This window comes from Mustela nigripes, chromosome 18 (assembly GCF_022355385.1).
Source record: "Mustela nigripes isolate SB6536 chromosome 18, MUSNIG.SB6536, whole genome shotgun sequence".
NCBI lineage: Eukaryota > Metazoa > Chordata > Mammalia > Carnivora > Mustelidae > Mustela > Mustela nigripes.
Genome location: NC_081574.1, coordinates 5,880,975 through 5,894,368, shown reverse-complemented (window position 1 = coordinate 5,894,368; position 13,394 = coordinate 5,880,975). Strand labels below are relative to the sequence as shown.

Below are 13,394 nucleotides of genomic sequence, written 5' to 3'. Positions count from 1 at the left end.
TCAGGTCTCGGGGCTTGTCTTCGGAGCCTACATGCCTCCCCCTACAGTCAGTAGCGGGAATGGATGCATTTTCTTTAATTTCTCCTTCAGTGGAAACCATGTACCAGCATCACGCTGGAATTATTACCAACCTCTTCTGCTCTAGGACCCTCCCCGAGCACAAGTTCTAGCTTTCCCAAGTGACAGAACCCTCTGGAAGTCTGGCCAAGTCTCTGAACCCCTTCTCAGAAAATGACACATGCTACTTTATTCGGACATTAAGGAACAAGATCTGGGGGTGAGTCTGATGACAAGGAGACTCCATCGTTAAAGGAGAGGCTATATCTCAGTTATAGTTTGGTAAAAAAATGAAGACGTGTATTTCTGCCATCAAGGTTCATGAACCCCTTGAATTCTGTGGTGCTCAGGTTAAGAACCCTGGCTGTAGAAGTAACCTGGGAGCCAGCCCATGCAGAGGAGGGATGCTCTTAAAGATCTAATGAGGTCTCTGCAAAACACATGTTCCAGGAAAACAGAATTCACAACACAAATTCCAGGAGCACCCAAGAATTAAAATTGTAGGTCTGGAATGCTCTGCAAGCTGCTGGTGCATGATTTCGACGGACTCTGACTTCCATGGGCAGTCCAGTCCGTCCGGTCAGGGCAAGATACGCTTCCACAGACCGGGAAGAACAGAGCCCGTGCACTGTGATACAAACAGACTGCGGCGAAGACTCTGAGCCTTTCCCCAAGCACACTCTGGCTGGTTAGCATACTGTTAATCCCGAAAGTATTAAGTTTTAGTTAATAAAGGAAGTCACCCAGGGGACTGACAGAGTCACAGAATTCAAACAGAAAAATCTTGGGAGTTAATACAACACTGGAATTTTACAGATAAGAACGGTAGAGTTCAATGAAAAAAGAGAGGTGATGTGCCCGAGTTCAACACAGAGTGGGACTGATCCTGGAAAAAAAAAAATTACAGCATTACAGAATGATGAGATCTGAGCAAATCCTGATCTAAAACAGAAAAAGTCTGTGTTCCTCTGTCACCATCCTCTTATTTAAATTCTGATTTCTCTGTGTATTGTAATTTGATGGACCATTAATCTGTCCACTGTATTTTACTTCGAATACTGAAGTGGATATTTTGTTTAAAAGATGAAGTGTCAGGGCTCAGAAACTGGTTTTCCCAGCATGATTTAATAAACTGCAATCTTCCTATCTGACGCTTTTAAAGGGAAATTTTGTGTATGTAGCTAATAGTTAAAAAAATCAAGAAATACCAACAGAAACTATTTTTCCCTGTGAAAAGGCAGAGGCTTTACAAGAGCAAGACTTCTTCCTCTTTGCTTGTAATAACAAAAATAAACCAAAGTCCTGACATATTTGTAGTATTTTTATTCCTAAAGGAAAAAACAGGAACCTTCATTGTACTTTAAAGTTATTACCCCCGATATGTTACCAGCTAAGCACTGTGAGGCCAGCCTCAGAGAGACCCGCTGCTCTCTCTAGGAAATGCCCCATTAGGGTGGTGCCTCTGAAACACTCGGGGGTCCTGTCACTGAGCGGTTTTCCCAGAGGGTTTCGGCAGCATATAGCCCTGGCTGAACAGCACACATCATGCTCGGATTTTTCCTGTTGCCTGGTTAGTGACCCCCTACAGGAAGATAACAGACACGCCGGGAGGGCGGAGCAGCTTGCTACACAGGTCTGGCTGCTCTTATCAACTTATCATATAAGGAAAGGAAAGTGATTGATTCCGATCCTGACACCGCAGAATCTGGGGGAAGAGAAACAAAGCAGCATGAAGGCTGATCTGTAGAGTGACTACAGCCCTCAGGAGTGAGCAGGGTTATTCGTGCGGCTGCCATCTGACAGTTCCCTGCAGCACGGACCCACCAGAGGGAAGACAGCACTCACGATCAAGTTCCTGCTGGAAAAGGAGGGAAGAGGCTCCCACAGATGGTCCTGAAACCGTGGCCGCAGAGCCCCGCATCTGAGAGGGCAGCTTAGGACCGGGATTCCCATGTGCCTTCGAGTCTGCTAAGCTGCTGGTTTATTACCAAAAGAAAGGAAGAATGTGGCAGATTGTTTTCTTTACTTTGGGCTGTGATCTTGTCCTAGCCGCAGCCTATAACAACTTTCGGAGAAGCATGGACAGCATCGGGAGGAGGCAGTATCAGGTTCAGCACGGAGCCTGCAGCTACACCTTCCTCCTGCCAGAGACGGACAACTGTCGCTCTTCCAGCTCCTACGTGCCCAACGCTGTGCAGAGGGACGCACCGCTCGATTACGATGACTCGGTACAGAGGCTGCAAGTGCTGGAGAACATCATGGAAAACAATACTCAGTGGCTGATGAAGGTAGGAAAAAAAATCATTTTTACTTGGTGAACTTCATGAAGCTGTTAAGATCCGCTCAGTTTAAAAAAAAGGAGGGGGAGGCAAAGAGCACAGGAGAGAGAGACGGCGGCCAACACCCTCACACCGATGATCCTTTCTGTGACTCCAGCCCAGGGTGTAAAGTAGTCCTGGGTGGGAAGTGAAAGGGATTATTTCAGAAAAATGCCAGAATCCATAAAGAGATCTCCTAGTTCAGAATCGTCACTTAATAAAGTAGAGAAAGTACACTTCTCTGCAAAACGTGTAGGCTGTGTTGTTTGTGTAAGTGGTTTAGACTCAGCAACACCCATTGCCAGGGATGTTATAAACTGGTTTCAGGCGCGGGGGTGCGGGGGAGGGAAGCTGTAAGAGCCAGAGCCAGAGCCAGAGCCAGGAGCCAGGAAAAACGTGACAATCATGCTAATTACTGACATAACGGATGGAGTAAAGTGCTTTACCAATTTCCTGAATTTATTTACTAAAATAGATTGTGACTCTTGGTAAATGAGAGGAAATTTAATAAAGCAGACTTTATGTTTCTCAGAACCTGTGGGCTTTACCCTGAAGGGTTTGTCGGTTTGTAAATGGGGTACTTTTCACATGCATCCTGGGGTAAGTCCGGCCCCCAGCCCCTGGGCTGCAGCAGTGGGCTGGGGGTGTCCTCCCACGGGGATGGGCATACGGGGCATTCTGCCACAGCTCTGCCATGACAAGATGGTCGTGTTCGCAGGGCCACGATGATACACAGTGTCACAGATGTTTCACCAAACAGGATTGTCTGGTGAAAGAGAGTTTGACCCAAACAGGGTATGGAAAGCTCAGTTTTTCTTTTACCAGTGAGGATTTTCCTCATGTACATGTGGGGGGGGGGGGGGGAGTATTCTACAAAACCCAAAGTCTCCCTGAAATTTTTGATATGGAATATATATATATATATATACATGTGTATATATATATATTCTAAAGGAGGCTTAAACAAATTGCATACATAGATTAATCATTAAATGTTCTACTGACAGTACCTCACAGTGCTTACAGGGTAGAGAAGGTACTACTTCGCGAGCTACTTCACTTCATGCAAGACCTTGCCCCAGAAGGAGTTCTCAGCCTTTCATTTCCCCATAAACTCTCTGTTAGAATATTTTATCTTAATCTTAGAATAGATCTTGGCTCCAAATCTGTGTTTCTCATTAGCTGTCCTACCTTCAGAGAGGAAATGACCACGTTATTACTTGAGTCTAAGCCGGAATGAATGAGTGCCCTCAGCGCTGCAGTTCCCTGCAACCACGCAGCCGCTTCGGTGCAGACACAGAAAACAACAAACGCTTACCAGAAAGGCCTGCTGTGATACACAACTCGTTCCTAATCATCTTTGAAGGCACTGGCCCTTCTGGGCAAATTCTCCCCCCAGGTTTTCCTCTTTTCCTAAGAAGGTCCCTGCGGTGTGCACTTTTAAAATCTTCATGCACGTGCATAAAAAAGAAGCTGTTCATTCACAGATGTACTTTAAAACAAAAAATACACAGCAACACAGACAAACTGCATCCTAAAGGTGTCCTCACTCTGACGTCCCATTTCTTTTTACATTGTCATGTTCACGCTGAACCCCCTCTCTCCGTGCACTGTGGTTACGCCAGGGCTAACAGCCGTGGTGAGAGATGAAAGATACATCATACATAGTAAACACCCTGATCGCCCGACTGGTAAATCATCTCTTAAAATAAACAGTCAAGAAACCTGAAAGAATGTTTTGCCAAATGCAAGACTGCTTAAATTGCATTTGCTTAATAAAGCCCACAGTAAGCACACCTGAAAAACTCCATGAGCAAGGCTCATATTTCTTAGATAAACAACCCCTTTTTCTTGGATCTTTGTGACACAGTTTAAAGAAGGAAAGGAGCAAGAAATTCTACATGAAGAGACCAACATTTTTTCCTTTCCTGGTTCAATTAGTAAATATTTGAACAGTGGCACAATGGCATTTCCAGACTCCTTCTTCAGCTATCTAGCTAAATTGTCACAGAGAACGACGTCATGTTTATCTTTGCCTCAGCTCAGCACCTGTTCACCTGGCCTATCGGGGTGATGCGCACCTGAGAGTCTGTGTTCACTCTGATCACAGGCTTCTCGTTTGGAATGAAAGCAAAAAAAAAAAAAAAAAAAAAAAAAGCAAATATGAATCCTGTTTAAAGAGGTTAAATATAACCTCTTTGCTTGTTTTTTATTGCTGTGTTTTGTCACCTGTGACAATAAACACTGCTTTTCTCATAAGGGACAAAATAATATATAATGGGATGATAGATAAGCCACAGGTTTAAAGGTTCAACATCACAATCTAACTAGATGGCTAGACTATCCCCAAGCGAAAAAGCACAATTCTGTGTTTTTCATTGTTTCTCATATTTCCTTTTCTTTAGGGTTGTAGGTTTGTTTTTTTTTTTTTTTAATGTTTTCATATTTCCTTTCTCTTCCTGATCAACACTAAAAATTAGAGGGGTCTGTGGGGGGGGGGTGGCAGGGTGGGAAACCTTTAAGATTTTAAGAAAAGTTGTTAAGAGGGAAAACAAGATCAAGTTTCTGTTGATTTCAGGGCCGATGACTAGCAGTTCATCTCCTGAGCGGCAAGCACTGCCTACGGAGCTTGGACTAAGAAAGCCGTTTTGCAATCATCAAAAGATGCCACACTGCCCCTTTAATCCGCCAGGCAAAGGAAGTGTCAGGCTTCTGAATGAGTGCAGAGTAATATGAATGAACAATGCAGGGAGGGCTCACTTTCTGCTCAGTGGTTAAACAAGGATAAGATAATGCAGGACAGTTTACCAAATACGACACAATGACCTAAAAAAATCGTATGTCACAATCCCCTGCTAACCCTGCAGCTATGCTAAACCTCTGCCCCAGTGATACTAAACTCACTTTCTAAAAACTGACAAATAACTTAGCAAAGTGGATTTTATCTTGCATGGAGACCAAATGTATTTTTTTTTTTTTCCGATAAGAGGAAATAGGGAAAGGAAATAAACAATTATTTCACACTGATGGATACCTCAAATTTATAAACAACTGCAAAGCCTATTGTGCTTTAAAACAGAATGTTTTGAAAAATAAAGCTAATGCCTATTAAATTGATGTAAACATTTCCTTTTTTTGTGTGTGTGTAGTGAAAGAAGTACAGGGTAGGCACTATAAACCTGAATCTAGATTCTTTTCTTCCTCTAAAACTACTAATAATATATTCTTTTAATAAGGTGGGAGGAACTACTATTCTCCAGTGGATGTAGAGGGGACAATGCACTTTTGCTGCTAAAAACAAAATTGCCATCAATGGGAAAAACGGATGGTGAGAGGCTCAGGGGCACTGAGACCACCAGCCCTTCCCCATCCCTGTAGCAGTGGGCATGGGGGAGGTGGAGAGGGAGTATGTGTGTATTTTATCATATGTGGTTGCAAAATATTCCTTAGCTGTATATTCAAACAAACAAATAAACCAGAGCTTGGTTCATTAAAGGAAAGAAAAAAAAAATCCTACTATAGCCATAGCCAACAGCCCACTTCGCGACTGGAGAAGAACCACGGCTCCTGTGCTGTATCCGCTGTGTCTTGAATCATGAACTATGACTGTGTTCAGTAGACAAGTGGAATAAAGCCTGTGTTTCAGATGGCAGGGAAATGGTTACTACTGTTATTTAATTATATACTCATATCACTATAGCAAGGAATGAGGAGATGATTACAATGTCACGATGGGAGAGGAAGCACTACATATTTAAGTTTGGAAAATGCAGGTATAATGTTTACTGTGTATCATGTAAGATATACATAGTGCAATGTGTGCTCACTATGTATATTGTATAAAACATACTGAATATTTAGTACACATAGTATATGCTGTTTATATAATATTCACTTTCCACGGTCAAGTAGTCTCTGCTTGATAACCGGGGCTTCTGGCACACTGAACCGCGGAGGCACTGCACTGTGTGGAGACAACTATCTGCCTGTGGAGTCTAGAACTAGGAAATGGAGCTGGACACAACTTCCATAATATCGTACTTCCTGTTTAGACACTAGGTAATCCGTAGAGTCTCCATACTAAAATTTGAAAATTGGTTTATTTTCACCAATGTGGTTCTTTACAAACAGGTTGTGATCCAGTGACTATACAGGAACATGAAAGGGATAATGACCTTACAAAGGGTGACCCTCTGGCAGGCTGGCCCAGAGTGCTGATTTTAATTCTAACTGAAATCTCATGCATTTATAATTGAAAAACAACAGTTTAAATCAACCCTACCACCATATGGATAACTTGAAAAAATAAAGCACACATGTTATGAAAGTAATATACAGGCAATGTAAAATAAGCAAATCAAACCATTAAAACAGTAGAAAGGAGGAAGCAAATTCTCCCTTTCCCTAATCTTCAGCTTCCAGACAAGCACTTAAGAGATTCATACGAGCCCTTTAAAAATTTAATATGAAAATGCATGGATTTCCTTCTTAAAATATGCGTGTGGTATTATACCTCTGTGATATGATCAGAACCTTTATTTGGATCACGAATGACCTGGAAAGAGGTTAAAAGAAAGAGATTTTATTTAGGGAAAAAGCAGAATTTGGAAGAGTGAGTTAAAGGAGAACATGAAGTAAAGGGGTGTGTGTGTGCACGTGTGCCTGAGAGAGCCAGAGACAGAGAGGGAAAGACAGAGACAAGGGGGGGGAGACACTACCCATGAGGGCTCAATCAAGGTGAGGAAAAGGGGCTGTGTTACTGCATGGCTGTTGTGACAGAAGAAAGGTAGTTAATATTGCCACACATCTGGCCATCAAGTGACAGCACGGCCTGCACAGCTCTGTGGATTTCCCAAATTGAGACCTAGAGGCTATATGCGATGAACCATGGACAGATACAGATTTTCCAAGCAGGTGCTCATAAATTGTAGAATATCTGTATTACTTAATGATAATGATAGCTGTGCAAACTATTATCTCTCCTATATATAGACATGCTTTTACATACAGCTATACCTATAAAATATAATTTATTTTTTATTAAACATAAATTCAGAAGTTTTATATATATATATGTGTGTGTGTGTGTGTGTGTATATAGTCTTTTCACTATATCCTTCTTTGACTTGAACAACCTGACAATAAGATTTTTCTCCTAAATTATTCTAGAATTTTTCTGATAAAAAGAGAGCTTCTCAATTTCCCAGTCACACTTTTCTCACGGAAATAGTATTAGTAACACAGTTCTTGGGGGCTGCTAGCAGGTAGCACTGAATCACTTTAAAGCACTTTCCACACTTTAGCCCATTTTGTTCCAAGACCATCTCTAGAACACAGGCATGGGAGATATAATCCTATCTATTTTTAATCACTTATAAACATGGGTCAAGATAATATCAATGTGCTTTGCAGTTTGGAAGTCTTGTATGGATTACCTAGAGAGGAAAACAAACACGGAAAGGCACGTACATCCCCCCCTTTGACAAAAAACAGAATTTTCCATGGAGCTGGAAAAACTACAGCAAACTGTCGGGACAAATGTGAATAGATATGGACCTGGTGCTATTTCTTAGTCCACTAACGTAAATGACTGAATTCCACTCCACCCCCTCCCATTCCTTTTGGGCAAGAGCCATTAAAGTCCATTTATTTGTTCAACAAATATTTATTGAAAGCCACCGTGTATCCTGGTGGCATTCTAGCACTCAGAAAAAAATCACTGAGGCGAAGTCCGTGACCAAGGGTCTGGCCCTGGTGGGGACTTGCCACGTTATAGCACAGCGTTCCTGGCAGGATGTGTGTCCGAAGGTAGGAAGCACTACCCAAAATCACTGAGTGCCTAGAGAAGACCTGGTAAAGGAGATCGGAGTGTTGGAGAGCAGGGGTGGAGAAGGGCATGGTACCAGTTTGGTCACTCCAATGACAGCTCTTTCACAAAAGGGAAACCCATTCAAACCCTTTCCAAATGGTCATTTCTCCTTGTCATCAAAGTGATACAAGATTATTATAGAAAACAGAGCATACAAAGGATGCACAGAAGACACATACTATGTATAATTCTATCACTCTGAAATGACCACCCTTAATATTTAGATGCCTGTAGACGTAGGGTTATTTTCTTATGTGCTGCGTATACTGCAATATCATGTATACTTATCCCTACTGCTGTGAAGTGTGTCAGACTGAGGAGTCACAGACCTGTACCCCTGAAACAAATACTACAGTATATCCTAATAAATTAAAAAGTAATAACAAATTAAAATTAAAATAAAAAGAAAGTAGGTCTGGGAGGTGAAGTAGCTTGTTGACATCCCAAGTCAGCAAGAAGTAATTCCCTCCACCTGCGAGACAGGTGTTCGCAGACAAGCGCAGGGCTGGCGTTCCCGGGCACACCTGCGTACTGGGATGCCACAGCATGTCAGCAGGTTTGGCACATGGTGGCTACTGAGCGGACAACCTCATCATCCAATATTTACAGGTAAAACGTGCTATCGTTTCTATATGAGCATTGTACCAAAGCAGCTAAGGAAAAAAAAAAAAAAAAGCAACTGGGAATATCTCGTGTGTAAAGTAATCACCCAAAATTCCACTTTGTAGTTAAGAAGAGTAAAAACAAACTCTGTGATAACCGAGAGCAAGTATATATGCACCTTCTCACACATCATACCCACAGGAGCAACCCTCTTCTGATTGTTGCCTGAGGGACGACATCCTGAACTTCACGAACACTTGGAAGTTCAGACAAATAAAATCCAGTCCCATGAAAGTAATGTGCGACCCGCTCTGCCCTCTAATTCGATTTTAAAATCACCCAGGATTCTATGATAGGTATCACCAAAAATACCTTGATGTCAGCATGGTATTGTTTAAAATGACAAATGATCAATGATCTGATATAATCAAAAATGGTAAAAAAAAAATTTTTTTTCAGTGTTTTAGAATAAAAGTTTTCAACATTTACTGGAGTTAAAAATGACTGTTTTATGTATGCTTTGACAGTAAAGGGATGAACTCTCCTCTACCACCTGAACTCTGAGTCAAGTATGCTAGCTGTCTGCAAATTAATATTTTAATTAGATATTTCCCCATGAAATCACCTTTCTTTCTTATCCTAATCTTGGCACATACCAGCCGATGAAAGATGTAAAACCTATTAAAATCCCCTGAGGAGTGGACCAAATCCTTTTACCATCATAGCTCCTTCAACCAGCTACAACCATTATCTTTGCCATTCAACTAGAACCTAATTAAAACCTCTGTGGGACCAGCCTTGGGGGGGGCGCCTGGGACAGTAATTACTTTGCTCCCAAATCAGCCTTAGTCCTTCCTTTGAGCAACTTTTCAGAGCCTATGAATTGCTTTTGAAATCTTGACATTAACCTGACAACCTAACACTACAAAGTCTTCACATCTAATATCAAAAAAAAACAACAATCAAGTCAATGAACTATATGCATTAAGAATACCACCTGGTATTTATTAACACATCGTGTTACACTTTTTCATGGACAATGGTGGTTTTTAAGGGAAAGGATATCAAGATACTTGGGTCTTAGAAAATACAGTATTTTGTCATATTGACACAGCCTCTTTGAGACTACATCACTGTATATGTGAATATTCACAAGTTACTTATTAATCTGTTTTTTAGGTAGAGAAAATCAATAAAGTCTTAAAAGGAGGCAAGCATTCAACCTCTCCATTTCTCCATCTTGTCACATCCCATCGAGGCCATATTCATACTTGTTCACATATTAGCAGTCTTTTCACTGGGAGGGTGACTTAATGTGCTGATTAGCCTGGTGACAGAACCCACCGTCCCCATCGCCCTCAGTGTTCCAGGATGGCGTCCTCATTACGATTGTTCCATAAACGACAGGAACAGAGGGCAAACCTGCGCTGCGCGTCAGCTTCTGCGTGCCCCTAATTAACACACGCTTTCTCTCACACAAACACAAATAAAATCTTTTTTTAAAAAAGTCATTTCATACCAAAAGAAGACGTATCTTGGACACAACTATTCAGATTCAAAGAAATCTAAATATAAAATAAATCATGTTTACATGTGAAGTCAATACTATTATTGATAGACAAGCATGCCTTTGAAGTTCCTTTTCTGGGTTTTGCTGTCTGCATGCTTTTTTTTTAACTTTATTTTTAAAAGATTTTATTTATTTATTTATTTGAGAGAGAGAGAGTATAGAAGTGAGGTGAGGGGCAGAGGGAGAAACAGGCTCTCTGCTGAGCAGGGAACGATCCGAGTACTCGATCCTGGGACCCTGGGATCATGACCTGAACTGAAGATAGACACTTAACTGAACCACCCAGGTGTCCGGGTGCCTGCATGTTTAATTAACTATATAAGCAGTGCAATCTGAAGCTACAGAATACCAGTTTTTTTGTTATTTCATTTTTTCCTCTTCATACGTAGTAAATGACTTTGAAAGACTTATTTTTTAGAGCAGTTTTAGGCTCACAGTTAAATTGAAAAGATACACAGATTTCCCAAATGCCTCCTGCTGCCACATCCATGCATAGCTTCCCCCCACTATCAGTGACATCTGTCACAACGGATGAACTTACACTAAAACACCATTATTGCACAGGGCCAACAGTTCACATCAGGGTTTACTCTTGGCATCGCACACCCGTAGGTTTGTGGGCACATGCGTCCACCATAATCGTGCCGTGCAGAGTATTTTCACGGCCCTAAAAACCACCTGTGCTCCACCGGTTCGTCTCTCCTTCCTCCAAACCCCTGCAAACTACTGATCTTTTTACTGTGTCCGAAATTTTGTCTTTTCCAAAATGTCATATACTTGGAATCATGCAGTATGTAGCCTTTTCACTTAGGAAGTGGCTGTTTTTTTTTTTTTTTTTAGCATGATTAACTACATTTGTTTAACCCCCACTGTGCACCTTCAGAAACACAAGGGGACAGCAAGGACTTTAAGGGATTATGTGTTTGTAAGTTGATGAGTACAAAAGCAAGTTGGAAACTCTAAGATACTACACTAGTGCAGGGATTATAATTATAATTAATTTTAATAACAATATCAGAAACACAGTTAACAAGACCTGTACCATCTCTCACATTCAAGATCATAATTCCATTCATAATTCAAGCTCAGGGTTCTATCACATGGTACACAGCTGGCAAAACCATAGTCAAGTCTCTTTATCTCAGAGCTTCTTATAATAACACACATTCTCAAGAGATTTAAGTAGAAGTCCGCACATCTTCTTGTGCGGATCAGGAGAGCTGTCAGGGTAAATGATCTGACCTTATACCTTTGAGTTGAACACCTCAAAGCACATCTTTACTGTAAGATCGTGAATTTCCTTTCAGCATGGAAAAGGGCTGTTGCAGGTGCACAAGGAAAGTGCCTCTACCCCACGGCTGGGCGCCTCTCTAGAAACAACCTGCTCTGAAACTGTGGACGACCTCTTCCCCCATATCACCCTGCCTATCCTGCTCCATCATGCTTGCCGATAAAGCTATAGGGCCCATTAAAACAGTCAGACTTTATTGTTAAATGTATTTTTATCACTTCAGCGCCCAGTAAGTTATAAGTAACACTGCCCTTCTGCCCATTCAGTTTATAGAGAAGGCAGGAACTTAAAGACTATGGAAGGGCACTCTTCAAGCTGCCTTCTGAGTGGGCATTCTGGAGTTAACTCATCAACCCACGTGTCTAGGTAGACAAGATTCAAAATTCCTAAGAGGTATCATTTCCTCTAGGCTTCTGTAAGTATTTTCTCTGCCATTAGATTTGTGGAATCAACAGATACTATCAATTTTTGGTTGTCTGCTGGATAATTATAAACACTAGTCTGAAGATAATCAGAATATTCCTTTGAGTTTTATTAACTACTATCTAGTCTTTGGAATCTTGGAAAATTATTACATACAGATGTAGCTTAAAATGTCCCTAAGCAAACCAGCCTTCTTAATGAGGAATTCTGGTGCAAAAATGCTGCTAGAGAAAAGATATTTTGCTGAATAACAATCAAATTCCAACCCCAAGCTAATAATCTATGCTTAACCTTTGGTGCATGTATATGTAATTCCTTATTATTTTTAGTTACTAAGAAACAGACTGTTAAATTCACTAAAACATTTTTAAAACTTATCCAGATTTAAACTTAATAAAATGTTACTAACAGGAATTCCCAACCAGAATTGGTTTTAACCTAACTATAACAGTAAAATGCTCTTAAAAGCACTGTTGGCTGGGATAACTGGGTTATAAGCTAGAGAATCAAGATTAATCACAACACCATTCCCTCAAATAACCACTGGCCATTTTGCGATGTGTGATTATTTGTCCATATTTTCAAATATGGTCCCCTTCTGGGTTACAACACAGTCGTCCATATGCATTTCTTCTTCTAAATGGACAATGTTTAATACGTAAAACCTATTTATTACTACATGACTAGCCTGCCCCAACCCAAGAAGGTTTTACGGCTGTAACACAGAGTTACCGTCGAGAATGCTACTTTCTTTTACCCTTCAAGTCCGTGGTCTCTGAATGAGAAGAAGAAATAGTGAAACCATTTGTTGAATAACCAACTCTCTTAGAGCTGGAATCCTTTCTCTATCCGTTTCAGTTTTAAAGGATTCAAAATCCTGAGTTGGCAACCCATGTCAGCCACGGCAGCCATGGACATAACCTAGCACCACGCATTCAGCTCCTCAGAAACAGGGAGCTGTTGGCTCATTACACGGATGCCAGCATCTTTCATTTGTTTGCTTAGAGTCTACAGAATTCTTGCAAAAAGGAAGCCATTCATGTGACAGCAAAACAGAGAAAGGCACTTCCCCTTTTGCTGGTGCTATATAGCTGCTGCTGTAGGATGAGAGAGGGCGGTGACCATCATCAGGCATCATACTACAATGGAGTGACAGCCCACTGAAGGGAGATACTCTCTTCCCCCTTTACAAAGAAAACTCAAGCTCAGGGTTCTGTCACATGGTACACAGCTGGCAAAACCATAGTCAAGTCTCTTTATCTC

The 13,394-nt window shown here is 41.2% G+C and overlaps 2 protein-coding genes across 4 annotated transcripts in view; one reads left to right on the top strand and one right to left on the bottom strand.

The window, feature by feature from the left end:
• MCPH1 (microcephalin 1) overlaps positions 1-13,394 on the bottom strand; it is a 238,384-nt gene that overhangs the window by 72,551 nt on the left and 152,439 nt on the right. The gene's annotated exons all lie outside the window — the stretch shown is intronic.
• The window catches only part of ANGPT2 (angiopoietin 2), a 53,454-nt gene continuing 41,450 nt past the window's right edge, over positions 1,391-13,394 (top strand). For both annotated transcript variants that reach the window (XM_059384228.1, XM_059384227.1), the window contains exon 1: positions 1,391-2,345. In XM_059384228.1, the coding sequence (XP_059240211.1) occupies positions 2,061-2,345 (285 nt within the window). In that variant the 5' untranslated portion in view covers positions 1,391-2,060. The remainder of the gene's footprint in view (positions 2,346-13,394) is intronic.